Source organism: Procambarus clarkii, unplaced genomic scaffold (genome assembly GCF_040958095.1).
Source record: "Procambarus clarkii isolate CNS0578487 unplaced genomic scaffold, FALCON_Pclarkii_2.0 HiC_scaffold_127, whole genome shotgun sequence".
Lineage (NCBI taxonomy): Eukaryota > Metazoa > Arthropoda > Malacostraca > Decapoda > Cambaridae > Procambarus > Procambarus clarkii.
Window position 1 is genome coordinate 1058962 of NW_027189160.1, and position 15271 is coordinate 1074232.

Genomic DNA, 15271 nt, shown 5'->3' on the forward strand with positions numbered 1-15271 from the left:
TAAATTTTGTCAGTCACAGATTTTAGAAGTAAGGATTTCTTACGAGAAAAATAATTTCCGAGACTTAGAAGTTTGTTAAGGCCTTATGGGACAAATTCAAGTAACGTATGTAGCGCTTTAGGGTTTCCAGGAAAACTCTACGGACATGTTTTACATGTTTTCAACTTAGAAAAATCGTCTATGTAAGCCTTAGTTATTCATATAAATTTAGAAAATCACCTGGGTAAGTCATGGTTTTCAAGTCTCGTACCTCACACCCCCCTCCCTCCCCCCTTACTTCGCAATCTCTCGCGTCACCTTTATTTACCTTACGCCCGGCCAGCCAGTCGGCTCTTAATCTTATCTTATCTTCATAATATCTGGACCGTCCCTCCTCTCTCTCTCTCTCCCTCCTCTCTCTCTCTCTCTCCTCTTCATGTTATTCCCTCTTCCTATTTTCTGACATACTAATATTTTATTCCTTTTTCATTAACCAGTCAGTTTTATACAAATCAACCGAAGCATCTCAATGTAACCTTTAATACTGAAACTGCCTCAGAGACTATCTAAGCTGGCCCCAGCTACCTGCCCCAGGCTATCTGCCCGAGGCAATCATCACCTGATTACCTGCCCCAGACATCCACCAGTCATTGTCGGCATTCGCCACCGTAATAATTTATATATATATACATTAAGCGTTAATAAAACTTATTTATTTATTTATAATTTATTTAGTCATCTAATTCATAGTTTACACAATTTATAATAAAAGAGTTTATTCCCAGTATTCGCCAATCATTCTCGCTATTAATAAAACAGCCAAACGCTCACTCAGGGGCGCACTATCGTTATTACGCTCATTCAGGGGCCCCCTCAGATCGCCAAAGTCTCAGAGGCCTACACTTTCAGTCTGCATTCAATCTTCATCCTGTTCACAAGGTTCCCCCAGTCTAGTCATATCATCATGTCAGTGTCAGTGTGTCCTCTGTGCCTGTCTCCTCTCAACAACAACAACGAAATCGGGCATGTGTGTCAAACACGATGTTTAACATGCCTAGGTGAAATGTCCATCAACGCTCTTCAAGAATGCAGACTATACTGTATAGGATGCAACGGGTCTACACCGCCTGGACATTTTGACGTAACCTGTACCAGCTGTGGGCAACTCTATTGTGCAAATCGTAAGTACCGCTTTTTTCTCGCACATTCAATAAACTTTCAAAGAAAATATATATCCGAAACACACATACATGCATACAGACAGTCAATTTATATATATTATTTTCATTTCAGTTCATGGTTCTACTTCCTGCCCATACTGTCGTTTCTCCGTTAACCGGGAACCTCCCACCGAAGCCAGAAACGTCATTGAACCTCCACCCAAGCGCCGTCGCATCATAAATAACCGTACGTTTTCACAATAATTTTCGTAATTTTAAAAGTTATTAATTGTATATTTTAACAAGTGTATAAACAAGTAATAAGTACTCATACAAAAAAATATTTCCATTACAGGAGTTCCTATTCGTGATCAAGAGAATCTCATACTTGGTGGAATCAACATCCCAGCTCGTAAGTAATATTATTATTTATCTGTAATTCAGTTTTTCCTCTTATTTAGACTTTTTGCTTTCCCTTTTAATAATTCCTCTTATTTACACGATATTTTCCTATTAAGGTTTTCAAATCCTCTTAATGTTTCAAATTTGTTTTCCTCTTAATGTTTATTCATTGCTAATATTATATTACAGAATCGCCCCTGGATTCAACCCAACCCTCTGAGTGGAGCACACCTGTACGCAGTCAACCCCAGCTGTCCCAGGAGCTAGAAGAAGATGCACCAGACGGCAACCAGCATGCATCTTCAGATGAAGAAGAAGAAGACAATCAACCCCCTGTTCACGACATATCAGATGAAGAAGTCAACGCTCCAGATTCCCCAGAGGTACTTAACTTAGATAACGTTGTTCCGCGAGTGTTAGAAGTCATTAACCATTTCGAAGGTTCTTTCTCGAGACATTCGTTCTCCATTCCCGGACATTTAGACGCTGACCCCAGCGTATATATAAATAGGTATAGGGAATTTTTTATAGAATATATAGACAATCAGTTCAGACAAATACAGGAAGAATTCCCTCCCTCATTTCACATTTACCCTGATGTAAGCCTAATTTTGCAAAAACTTAATCATGCCGACGATCAATATGAAATATTAGATGAAGTATTTTCAATTAGAGGCGAAACTCAGACTGTTACGCAGGAAGAGGTGGAAGTTCTTGTAAATTCATGTCTGCTAAAATTGACGAATGCCTAAAAAATGTCCAATCCTCAAGTGTAGGAATTCATTCCATGTCAGGCTTTGCCATTAATTTTTCATATATTCGCCACCCTATGCACCTTGGATCTTACGTACCATATCCTGCGAAATTAAGGGGTAAAGAATCAGTATTTAATCCTGAAAGTGAAGGAGATGAGTGTTTGTTACAGTGCATTGCCGCATATAAAAACTTAGCATTGGGCAGGACCCTGGATAACGTTAGAAAGTGTTACAAAAACCTTCGATGGTGTAGAAGATTCGTAGTATGGGCAGATGAAATCAGATTCCCCGTATCATTTGATAATCTTAAGAAAATAGAGAAGCTTAACAAAATTTCTATTTATATTTATACAATAACTCATGAAAGTAACAGATACTATCTTAGTTTAGCTAGGAAAAGCCAGGAAAAGTATGCCGATAAAGTTCCTTTGTTGTTATTAGAAGGCAAGCATCTCTGTCTGATCAAGGACTTTGATAAATTTGTAAAGAATATTAACAATAATCAGTATAAAATTCCTGACACTCATAAATTCTGTAAAATTTGCCTTTTGCATGCTCCCTTAGATGAAATTCAGGCTCACGAAGAGTCATGCACTGTATCCCAAGTATTTTCGTTCTATAATCCTAGTGATAAAATCAGTTTTAAAAATTACGGTAGGACCTATAGCCCAACTCACACCGCCTATTACGATTTTGAATGTCTATTAGACCGTCAAAATCCTAGAGGCATGGTGGAATGTAAGCATAAAGCAATTGCTTATGCTTACATGATTTTAGACAGGGAATTCAATGTCGTAGAAACGTATTCATACGTAGGCCCAGACGCGGTCAATCATTTTATTACAAAGCTAGAAGCCTCATGGAAAGCTATTCATGCTCAGCTCCCCAACTTTCCTAAGAACTTGTCTAGAGAACAGGAAAGAATGTTTCAAAGACAAAATACGTGTCAATTGTGTCATCAAACTTTCAAGGATAAGAAAGATAAACATAGACATCATAATCATGCTATTCAGGAAAATAATTACTTAGGTGCTTATTGTGCTCGTTGCAATTTACAATGTAAAAATGCTCGTAGATACTTGACCACATTTTCCCATAATGCTGCCTATGATCTGGGAATTATACTTAAAGAACTGTCCAAAAATCCTCACCGCGATGTAGAAATTCTAACCAAGGAAGGATTGAAATTTATGCAGGTCATCATAGGTAAACTTAAATTCCTAGATAGCCTAGCTCTCCTTAATGGGTCATTAGGAACCTTAGCAAGCGAGCACGTTGCCGGTAAGAAACCCACCAAGTACACTGAACACATACTAAATGGCGTATCCGATGAAGCTAAAGCTCTGTTAATTAAAGGTAAACAAAGCCTATGTTATGATTATATATCTTCCATGGACGTGTTAGACGAACCTCAGCTCCCTTCGCGAGATAAGTTTTACAATGTTTTACATGACTCTCCACTGTCTGAAGAAGATTATAACAATGCTCTTAAAGTATTTAATTTAGGGAACTGTACAAACATCAAGGATTACCTCATGTTATATTTAAAAGTTGACGTGGGAATGCTAGTTGATATATTTACACTTTGGCGAACATCACTGAAAGAAATTTATGAACTAGATATTGTTTTCTATGTATCACTTCCTAGTTATGCTTGGGACGCGTTCTTATTTAAATCAAAAGTTGTACTTGACTATGTGTATGATCAGAATATATATGATTTGTTGAGAAGGAATCTTAGAGGAGGGTTCACATCTTCCATTAGACAATTTACACAGGCTGTTAACGAGCACACTACATCTAACCCTAGCTCTGATGACGATACTCACATTTTGTACCTCGACTTTAACAGCTTATATGCAGCGTGCATGGCTGAGGTACTTCCCCAGGGAGGGATTAGACAATTAACTGACCTTGAGCGGGATACCTTATTAGGGCAAGGGTTACAACATATCCCCTGTAATCAAGACAAAGGCTATTGGATTTTATGCGATACAAAACATGTATCTCCCGAGGTAGCCAGGTATACTGATGATCTGCCCCTTGTACTGTCTCATACTAATATAACGGAGGAGTTTTTGTCAGAGTACAGTAAGAAAACCCTTAATGATGAAAAACGTAAGCTCCCACCTAAAAATACAAAGTTAATTGCATCCCACTTGCCCCAAAACGACTACTTAGTAAGCCTTGATTTCCTGCAATTGCTATTAAAACTTGGACTAGAAGTTGAACGAGTAAAAACAATCTATGAATTTAATCAGGCTCCCTATTTAAAAGATTTTATTTCAACCAACATTCGAGAACGAGCCAATACCACCTGTAAAGTTAAAGGAAAAGCTTTTAAACTCATAAGTAATAGTCTGTACGGGAAATCAATGACAAATATATCTAGATATGCTAATACTCACCATCTAGTAACGACAAAACATTCATTCTTAACTCATGCAAGAAACCCTTTGTATAAACGAGCTGTCTCTTTAGGTCAAGATAGGGTTCTCTGTACAGTAATGAAAGACATCCTTAAAGTTACCACTCCTTCTTACATGGGATATCAGATCTTGCAGATAGCCAAGAGGCGTTTATACGAGTTCTGGTATAATGTAGTTAAAGCCCATTATGGGGAGAGAGCTAGACTAATTTATACGGATACAGACTCATTCATATTTACTCTGACCTGTAAAGATGCTTTCCAAGAAATGACAAAAGCTCCTCTAGTAGATTATATGGATTTCAGTAATTTCGACAAAGATCATCCCATGTATTCTGCTACTCGCAAAGGTGAACTAGGACTCCTCAAGTCAGAAGTAAAGCAGAAAATCATAACTGAATTAATTGCACTCAAGCCTAAAACTTACTCTCTCCTAACCCTTGATAATGAACATTTATGTAAATGTAAAGGGATTCCTTATCACCAACAAAAGAAAATAACACATGCATCTTTTCAGAACACATTAGAGACAAATACAACTTTTAATTTTGTATCCCGATCTATTCGTAATGTTAATGGACAGATATGCACGTGTAAAACAACTAAGCGCGGTCTGTCGGCTTTTGATGACAAGAGGTACCTCATTAGTCCCACAGAGTCATTAGCTTACGGTCACCCAGACATTCCAGAGCGTGAGGTACAGGTACAGGTAGAGGAAGAGGTACAGGAAGAGGTACAGGTAGAGGAAGAGGTGCAGGTAGAGGATCCAGTAATTGTAGATAATCCCCAACCAAGACGTCAATTGTTCCCTATTTTTAATCTTTGGGAAAAGCGGGATAGAGTCGCTCAGCAATTATTCCCTAACAACAACTAAGTCTGTTACTGTATTGTCTATGTATTATCTATAACTATATTCAAATGTCTATGATATTGTATTGGCTATGATTTGCTACTGTATTTGATATGAAAATGACTAAGATTTGTTACTGTATTGGATATGATTTGTTACTGTATTGGATATGTTATGACTATGATTTAATGTCTATGATAATGTATATTCTATGATTTTATTACTGTATTTGATATGTTCAAATTGCTATTTTAAGACTTATTTATTTATTACTGTATTGGATATGTTATGACTAAGATTTTATTGGCTATGATATTTGATATTCTATGATTTTATTACTGTATTTAATATGAAAAAATGACTATGATTCAAATGTCTATAATAATGTATATTCTATGATTTTATTACTGTATTGGATATGTTATGACTATGATTTAATGTCTATGATAATGTATATTCTATGATGTTATTACTGTATTTTATATGTTATGACTATGATTTTATTGGTTATGTTTAAATAAAACTCGAATGTAGATTTCGTTTAAATACTCCTTTCATTATATATTTGTAGTTAGTCTATTGAATCCTAGCAACATGGAAGGGCAGAAAAAAGTTATTACTGAATCCCAGTTGAATATATTTAGTGAACCGTCAAGAATTATTATTGCTGGATTTTCAAATGGTGGGAAGAGCTATTTATGTGCTAAAATGATAGAGAAATATCAGCAGAACTTTGCAAAAATAATTATCTGTGGAAGCGGGTATAAAGAGTTGAGAACTAATCCACTCATTAAACATAAGATATCTTTTTACTCTGAAATTGTAAACTCTTTAGATGATCGTGATCCAGAGGACAAATCTCATATATTAGTTGTTTATGATGACTTGTATGTTGAATCTACAAACTCTAAAATAGTAAGTGATATATTTACTAAGGGACGGCATGAGAACATCTCTGTTATTTTTATAACCCAAAATATATTTTTCAGTGGGAAATTTTCTAGATCTATAAGTTTAAATGCTTCTCATTTTATTCTGCTTAAATCAAGAGACTTGTCCCAGATAGAAACATTAGGCAGACAAATATTCGGAAAACAAGATGCCAAGAAATTTTTAGATATATATAAGAAAGTGATTTCTCGACAGTATGGGTATTTACTTGTTGACTTGGGCGTTAAAACACCTGAATCCATAATATTTAGGGGAAATATTGTAAATGAACCCCCATATGAAATAGTGTATCAATGGTGAACATTACACAAACTCTTAATAAGATATACAATGACCCAAAGTCCATAGGTGGGTTTGGTGGCGTTTTAAAATTGTATAAGGCTGCAAAGAAAACAATCCCTGAAATAACTATAAAAGATGAGAAAGACTATTTAAAAACGTCTAATGCTTATACCTTACATCTATTAAAAAAACGTAAATTTAAACGAAGACGTATCTTAGCACCTAGACCTAAAGCTTTCTTTACCAGTGACTTGGCTGATATGACATTGTTAGCTAAGCACAACAATGATATTAAATATTTATTAGTTTGTGTTGATATATTTTCAAGGTTTGCACATGTAGTTCCACTATCCACTAAATCAGGTCAGAGTGTAAGTGAAGCCATGAAAGCTGTTCTGGATTTACCTTCATCAAAAGGTGTAAGGAAGCTTAACACTGATAAGGGCGGTGAATTCTATAATAAATATATGAAACGATTGTTAGACAGTAAAAACATTGATCTGTACAGTGTATTTTCTCAGGAAACTAAAGCCAGCATTGCAGAGAGATTTATAAGAACATTGAAAACTAAGATATATAAATATTTAACGGCTTATAACACCTTAACCTATATAAATGTTTTACCTGATATGGTTAAAACGTATAATAGAACACCACATAGAGGATTAAAGGGGAAAATACCTATTGATGTACATGCTTTATCTTCATCTCAAGATGTGACTAGGCAATTTAAGCTCATGTATAAAGGAGAGCAGCAGACTAAGCCACGCATCAGTAATCATCTGTCTGTAGGAGATACAGTACGGCTTGCCTTATCTAATCGTATTTCAAAGTTCAAAAGAGGTTTTCATCAACAGAACACTAAGGAAATATTTACAATTGCTCAAATTGATACTAAACAACCAGTGCCTTTATATTATCTAAAGGACTTAAATAATAGACTTATAGAAGGCGGATTTTATAGAGAGGAATTGACTCCCACCTACTTGTCAGATACATTTGAAATTGAGAGAATTATAAGTAAACGTAAAGTTGGTAATACTACTTTATATAAAGTTAGATACGTCGGTTACGACAGTTCATTTGATCAGTGGGTAAATTCAGATGACGTGAAGAAACTATGAAGAAGCAGCCCTTAGTTAGCAAGTATCGTGGATTTATTGAACTATTAGCTAGATTAGGTTATAATTCTAGGAAAAAGTTAATTAAGACTCTTAAAAAGGAACATATACTTTGCTTATCAGAAATATTTAATAATTTCTTAAAAAATAAAATTGAAGTTGGGAAGCCTATTTTAAAGAGACTTTCTAAATATAGAGCTCTACTCCATACATTAGCCTGTAAGAAGAAGGCTATTTCACTCAAGAAAGACATATTAACAAGTAAAAAAGGAGGTAATTTATTGGGCATTTTACTTCCCATAGCTATAAATTTCATTTCAAGGCTATTTAATAAGGAATAATGAAAGAATTCTATCTTGTACCACGAAAAGCTATTGATCAACAGAAGCCTACGGCAGTAAGTGTTGAGAAGCCTACGATGACAGTGAGAACAAATCCTGTTATACAACACTTGATAGACTTAAGATTAAAGCTTAAGGATTATGATTTTGCTGTCTCCTTGTTAAATTATTTTAATACAACTGGACTTGTAAAGTGGGATGAGGAAGGGAACATTACATCACCAGTTACTGGGATCAATATTGTTGATGACGTTATAGGCAGGATGTGCACTCCGAAATTGTTATTCCCAGAAGATAAACTGCCAATTGCAAAGTTGTTCTACTCTTTGACATCTACACCTAAGAATTTATTTAGAAATGTAGATGCGAAAAATCAAGTGTTTTCTCCTCCAAGTTTGAAGAGGAAGATCAAGGCTGTAGATGAAGGAGAGTCTACCTGGATATCATATTAAGGTGAGTTTCTGTTTATTTTTATCATTTACTATTAGTCTACAGGATGGATAGTTACGTTATATATGCAGCGAGTAACTCTGATACTGATGTATTTAAAAACAATGCTCCCAATGCTTTTGAAAATAGATTACATAATCAGCTGCCTTTAGACCCGAATAAAGCTTATGAAGTGTGCCTGAAGAATATATTCCTGCCTCCATCTTATTTCGCTGTTAGGAGGAATGACCCGGAAAGTTTTATTTCAGTTCAACTTCTAGTGTCTAATAAAAGTTTATCTGATTTGAGTACGGTGAATACATCTTTCAATTTAAAGTCGGATATTTTAGCCAGTGATAATTGCATAGAGCTAACGACTATTTTAAATAGAGAAATTTCTACTATATTTTCAAAAGGTTCACTGAGTTTTATAGGACCCTTACTTAATTATAATTTCCCAGATCACGGGGACGTTTATATGAAATATGATTCGAGTATTAATCGAATTAAGTTTAATGCAGCATTTAGTGAGAAGTTGTTAAAATTATTTATTACAAAGGATGGAAAATTAGTTGTTCGAATTTCTTTATCTTTCGGTCGAAATATATGTAAAGTTATTGGAGCTGAAGTAGGTAAAGCCTATGATATTTTTATTATGAATAAGCCACCTAATAACAGGTTATTTGTACAAGATACTTGCTATTATCATCCTAGGCCAGGAGGCCGTATAGATTTCTTGTGTGTATATTGTGATAAGGTGCAGCCCACCATGTTTGGTAATCAGATTGTAAATATCTTGGATGTTGTTTCGTTTCAAAGTAATGTAACACACAGGAAATTATATAAACCTTTAAATACGACTAATATTGATGGCATCAGTATTAGATTAACAGATCAAGATGGGGAGCCTGTATATTTTGAAAAGGATGGATGTACGATTGCAGTATTACATATTAGACCCGTTGATATATAATGGCATGAGTAGAGGGAGTTTATCATTCTCTCTTGGCCTGTTTAAACATGAGGGTCGGGTTTGTACCGCTGTCTGTTGACGAGGTATGGCGATTTATCGCTCCTCGAGGGAAGAGAGGTGGAGCACTGGGCGATATTACTGTTTTTGATAGAAGACATTTAAAAGGAGGTGGAATATTAAGTTTCTTAACTGGTCTAGCTCGTAGAGCAACTCCTTTCCTATTAAAAACTATTATGCCAGCTGCATTGACAATGGGACAGAATGTTTTGCAGGATATAAATGCTGGTCAAGGTACTTTGAAAGATTCAATTAGAAAACGCGGTATGGAAACATTGAAAAGTATAGGTCCTAAATTGTTAGCAGGTGGCCGAATAACGAAAAGAAAAACGAAAAGACCTGCCTATATAAAGAAAATGGATAGATATAAAGACGTGTTTTCATAAAAACAGTACTAGTTGTATGCTAGACGCAGACATGATGAGTGTAAATGCTCCTAGTGCAGCATTGCAAGTTCCTTTAGAAAATTATACAGCTGCTATAAGCGATGGCTTTCCTAAAGTTAGTCCTCATAGAATGGTTGAAAGTACGATATTTTCAAGACAGACACAGGATATTTTACCTGTGAATTCAAGTATTAACAATAAATTTAAAGACTCTTATATTGAATTTCGTATCCCGGGAGTTAAGGGTCAATTTATTGATCTTTCGAGCTTGACGCTAGAACTGATGGTTGAATTAACGGGACCTGACGGAATTACGGCTTTAGCGGATATTAAAAATGCATCAATAGTTAATGGCTTGTCCCAGACAATGTTTAAAGCTGTAACTGTTTATTTAAATGAGCAAGTGGTGGAAACTAATTCACTATTTTCATATTTATCATATGTAAAGCTAATGACGACGCTTTCTGAATGTAAAGCTGAAAGATTTAAAGAACTGACGTATTTCTATAATGATGTTTTCCCTGAAAAATATGATGTAGATTATTTTAAGAATGCCTCAGAAGACCTTAAATCTAGATTTGTAAAGTTAAAAACTGAGGGAGTAAATTGTTGCTTTAAACTGCTATTGGACATTACAACTTTGAGCGAATATCTTTTGGATGGAATTGATATTCGTTTGAGATTAGAACTTAACAGTGATCCGTGGGTTATAAACAGTATTGAATCTGGATATAAGTTTAACATAAAACTAGCTAGAATGTGGATTGATCGGATAACTCCATTTGCATCTGGATTGGAGGCTATTAATAGAGCTCTGGCTGAACAAAATACGCCAGTTACATATACGTTTGATAAGACACTCCACAAGACGTTCATTCTCGGTAATGGGCAGCAGAGATTAAGTATTGACCAGCCATGGGGGAGCATTATCCCAGATAAGTTATTTATTATGATGATGGATATGGAAGCAATATCAGGAGCGTATACACTTAATCCACTTTATTTCGATCACTGCGATTTATCTAATGTATATATTACACGTGATGGGACAAACTTATTTAATATAACTTGCAAGTTCCCGAATAAATGTTCGAAACTATACTACGAGACTCAAAATACAGTAGGCTTTAATGCTTGTAATACCTTGACATATAATTCATTTATAAAAGGAAGAACATTACTGGCATTTAGACTAACGCCTGAGGAATTGAGAGATACCCTTCCTATAGAGGCTTCGGGCAACCTGAGAATTACATTAGAATTTGCTGTTCCAGTGAAATCAAATAAAGTTATTATTTTATTCGGAATTACAACGGGAGTATTGAGAATTTATTCAGATAGGCGAGTTGTGTGTGATACAAGAGCATGAACTGCAAACAAATTAATACGGCATTGAACGATATGAAAGGTAGTAAAGCTAAATATATTGGATGCTATTTAGCGACGGATATATATAGAATAATGAAGCAAATACGGGACAGACCGATTATGTTTATAATAAATACCTTAGGAAGAGACTCTAAGGAAGTAATGGGTCACTGGATTGCTGTATATAAATCTAAACGGAAAATAGTTATACTCGATTCATATGGAATAAATGTGTATTCGCCATATATTTCGGAGTTTTTAAATTATTATAAAGACTGTGATGTATACACGTTTACAGAGAGACTTCAGAGTTTAAATACTTACGTATGCGGGCTATATGCGATGTTTTTCTGTTACCATCTTTCAAACAAGGATCTAAAAACTACAATAAAGCTATTTGAAACTAGTTTTACTTATGGAGAATATATGCAGAATGATAGGAACGTAATGAGGCTATCTTATGCTTTATTTAAAAATATGCCGAGCTGCTATGAAACGCTGTGTTATGATAAGAGAGATATTTGTTGGAAAATGTGCTTGGAGACGACTGGCTGAATGAGGCTATAACAAATTATCTAACGGAAAATGGTGAGTACATTTGTTTCGAGGTTTTATGTGTCTGATAAATATTGTACATGTGTAAACGCTATCTGAAACTGTTATTCTTTATTTACAGAGATGAGGAGTGAATAGGACGGATATTATACAAGCGGATTGAGGAGCGAGCTTCTTAGAACTTCGGGCTAAATGAATCGTTTATTATAAATTGTGTAAACTATGAATTAGATGACTAAATAAATTATAAATAAATAAATAAGTTTTATTAACGCTTAATGTATATATATATAAATTATTACGGTGGCGAATGCCGACAATGACTGGTGGATGTCTGGGGCAGGTAATCAGGTGATGATTGCCTCGGGCAGATAGCCTGGGGCAGGTAGCTGGGGCCAGCTTAGATAGTCTCTGAGGCAGTTTCAGTATTAAAGGTTACATTGAGATGCTTCGGTTGATTTGTATAAAACTGACTGGTTAATGAAAAAGGAATAAAATATTAGTATGTCAGAAAATAGGAAGAGGGAATAATATGAAGAGGAGAGAGAGAGAGAGAGGAGGGAGAGAGAGAGAGAGGAGGGACGGTCCAGATATTATGAAGAAGATAAGATAAGATAAGAGCCGACTGGCTGGCCGGGCGTAAGGTAAATAAAGGTGACGCGAGAGATTGCGAGGTAAGGGGGGAGGGAGGGGGGTGTGATGTACGAAACCCTGAAAACCATGACTTACACAGGTGATTTTCTAAATTTATATGAATAACTAAGGCTTACATAGACGATTTTGTAAGTTGAAAACATGTAAAATATGTCCGTAGAGTTCTCATGGAAACCCTAAAGAGCTACATACGTTACTTGAATTTGTCCCATAAGGCCTTAACAAACTTCTATGTCTCGGAAATTATTTTTCTCATAAGAACTTTAACAAACTCGTATGACATTATTTTTCATTATAAGAATTCCCTAATTCCAAATCTGAGACTCCCCAAATTCACCTGAAAACCCCAAAGCGCTACACACGATTTTTTGGACCTGAAAAAAAAATCGTCTGTGGCGCTTACATTCCACAGGGGTCCTCGGCCAGAAAAAAAAATCGTCTGTGGCGCTTACATTCCACAGGGGTCCTCGGCCAGAAAAAAAAATCGTCTGTGGCGCTTACATTCCACCGGGGTCCTCGGCCAGAAAAAAAAAATCGTCTGTGGCACTTACACCCTACTACTACTGTACCGTACACTACCACAGGATACTGTACCGTCCACTACCACAGGATACTGTACCGTCCACTACCACAGGTTACTGTACCGTCCACTACCACAGCACTGTACCGTCCACTGCCACAGGTTACTGTACCGTCCACTACCACAGTCCACTGTACCGTCCACTGCCACAGATTACTGTACCGTCCACTACCACAGGTTACTGTACCGTCCATTACCACAGGTTACTGTACCGTCCACTACCACAGGTTACTGTACCGTCACTACCACAGGTTACTGTACCATCACTACCACAGGTTACTGTACCGTCACTACCACAGGTTCCTGTACCGTCACTACCACAGGTTAATGTACCGTCCACTACCGCAGGTTACTGTACCGTCACTACCACAGGTTACTGTACCGTCACTACCACAGGTTACTGTACCGTCACTACCACAGGTTACTGTACCGTCACTACCACAGGTTACTGTACCGTCACTCCCACAGGTGACTGTACCGTCCACTACTACAGGTTACTGTACCGTCCACTACCACAAGTTACTGTACCGTCCACTACCACAGGTTACTGTACCGTCACTACCACAGGTTACTGTACCGTCACTACCACAGGTTACTGTACCGTCACTACCACAGGTTACTGTACCGTCACTACCACAGGTTACTGTACCGTCCACTACTACAGGTTACTGTACCGTCCACTACCACAGGTTACTGTACCGTCACTACCACAGGTTACTGCACCGTCCACTACCACAGGTTACTGTACCGTCCACTACCACCGATTACTGTACCGTCCACTACCACAGGTTACTGTACCGTCCACTACCACAGTCCACTGTACAGTCCACTACCACAGGTTACTGTACCGTCCACTACCACAGGTTACTGTACCGTCACTACCACAGGTTACTGTACAGTCCACTACCACAGGTTACTGTACCGTCCACTACCACAGGTTACTGTACCGTCCACTACCGCAGTCCACTGTACAGTCCACTACCACAGGTTACTGTACCGTCCACTACCACAGGTTACTGTACCGTCCACTACCACAGGTTACTGTACCGTCCACTACCACAGGTTAATGTACCGTCCACTACCACAGGTTACTGTACCGTCACTACCACAGGTTACTGTACCGACCACTACCACAGGTTACTGTACCGTCACTACCATAGGTTACTGTTCCGTCCACTACCACAGGTTACTGTACTGTCACTACCATAGGTTACTGTACCGTCCACTGCCACAGGTTACTGTACCGTCACTACCACAGGTTACTGTACTGTCCACTGCCACAGGTTACTGTACCGTCCACTACCACAGGTTACTGTACCGTCACTACCATAGGTTACTTTACAGTCCACTACCACAGGCTACTGTACCGTCACTACCACAGGTTACTGTACCGTCACTACCACAGGTTACTGTACCGTCCACTACCACAGGTTACTGTACCGTCACTACCACAGGTTACTGTACCGTCACTACCACAGGTTACTGTACCGTCACTACCACAGGTTACTGTACCGTCACTACCACAGGTTACTGTACCGTCACTACCACAGGTTACTGTACCGTCACTACCACAGGTTACTTCACCGTCCACTACCACAGGTTACTGTACCGTCCACTACCACCGATTACTGTACCGTCCACTACCACAGGTTACTGTACCGTCCACTACCACAGTCCACTGTACAGTCCACTACCACAGGTTACTGTACCGTCCACTACCACAGGTTACTGTACCGTCACTACCACAGGTTACTGTACAGTCCACTACCACAGGTTACTGTACCGTCCACTACCACAGGTTACTGTACCGTCCACTACCGCAGTCCACTGTACAGTCCACTACCACAGGTTACTGTACCGTCCACTACCACAGGTTACTGTACCGTCCACTACCACAGGTTACTGTACCGTCCACTACCACAGGTTAATGTACCGTCCACTACCACAGGTTACTGTACCGTCACTACCACAGGTTACTGTACCGACCACTACCACAGGTT

The 15271-nt window shown here is 37.6% G+C and overlaps 1 protein-coding gene across 1 annotated transcript in view; it reads left to right on the forward strand.

Moving 5' to 3' along the window:
• The first annotated feature begins 1145 nt into the window (after window positions 1–1145).
• LOC138360886 (probable ATP-dependent RNA helicase ddx56) overlaps window positions 1146–15271 on the forward strand; it is a 104648-nt gene continuing 90522 nt past the window's right edge. The window contains exons 1-3 of the mRNA XM_069320394.1: window positions 1146–1386; window positions 1495–1551; window positions 1731–1924. Of these exons, the coding sequence (XP_069176495.1) occupies window positions 1230–1386; window positions 1495–1551; window positions 1731–1924 (408 nt within the window). The 5' untranslated portion in view covers window positions 1146–1229. The remainder of the gene's footprint in view (window positions 1387–1494; window positions 1552–1730; window positions 1925–15271) is intronic.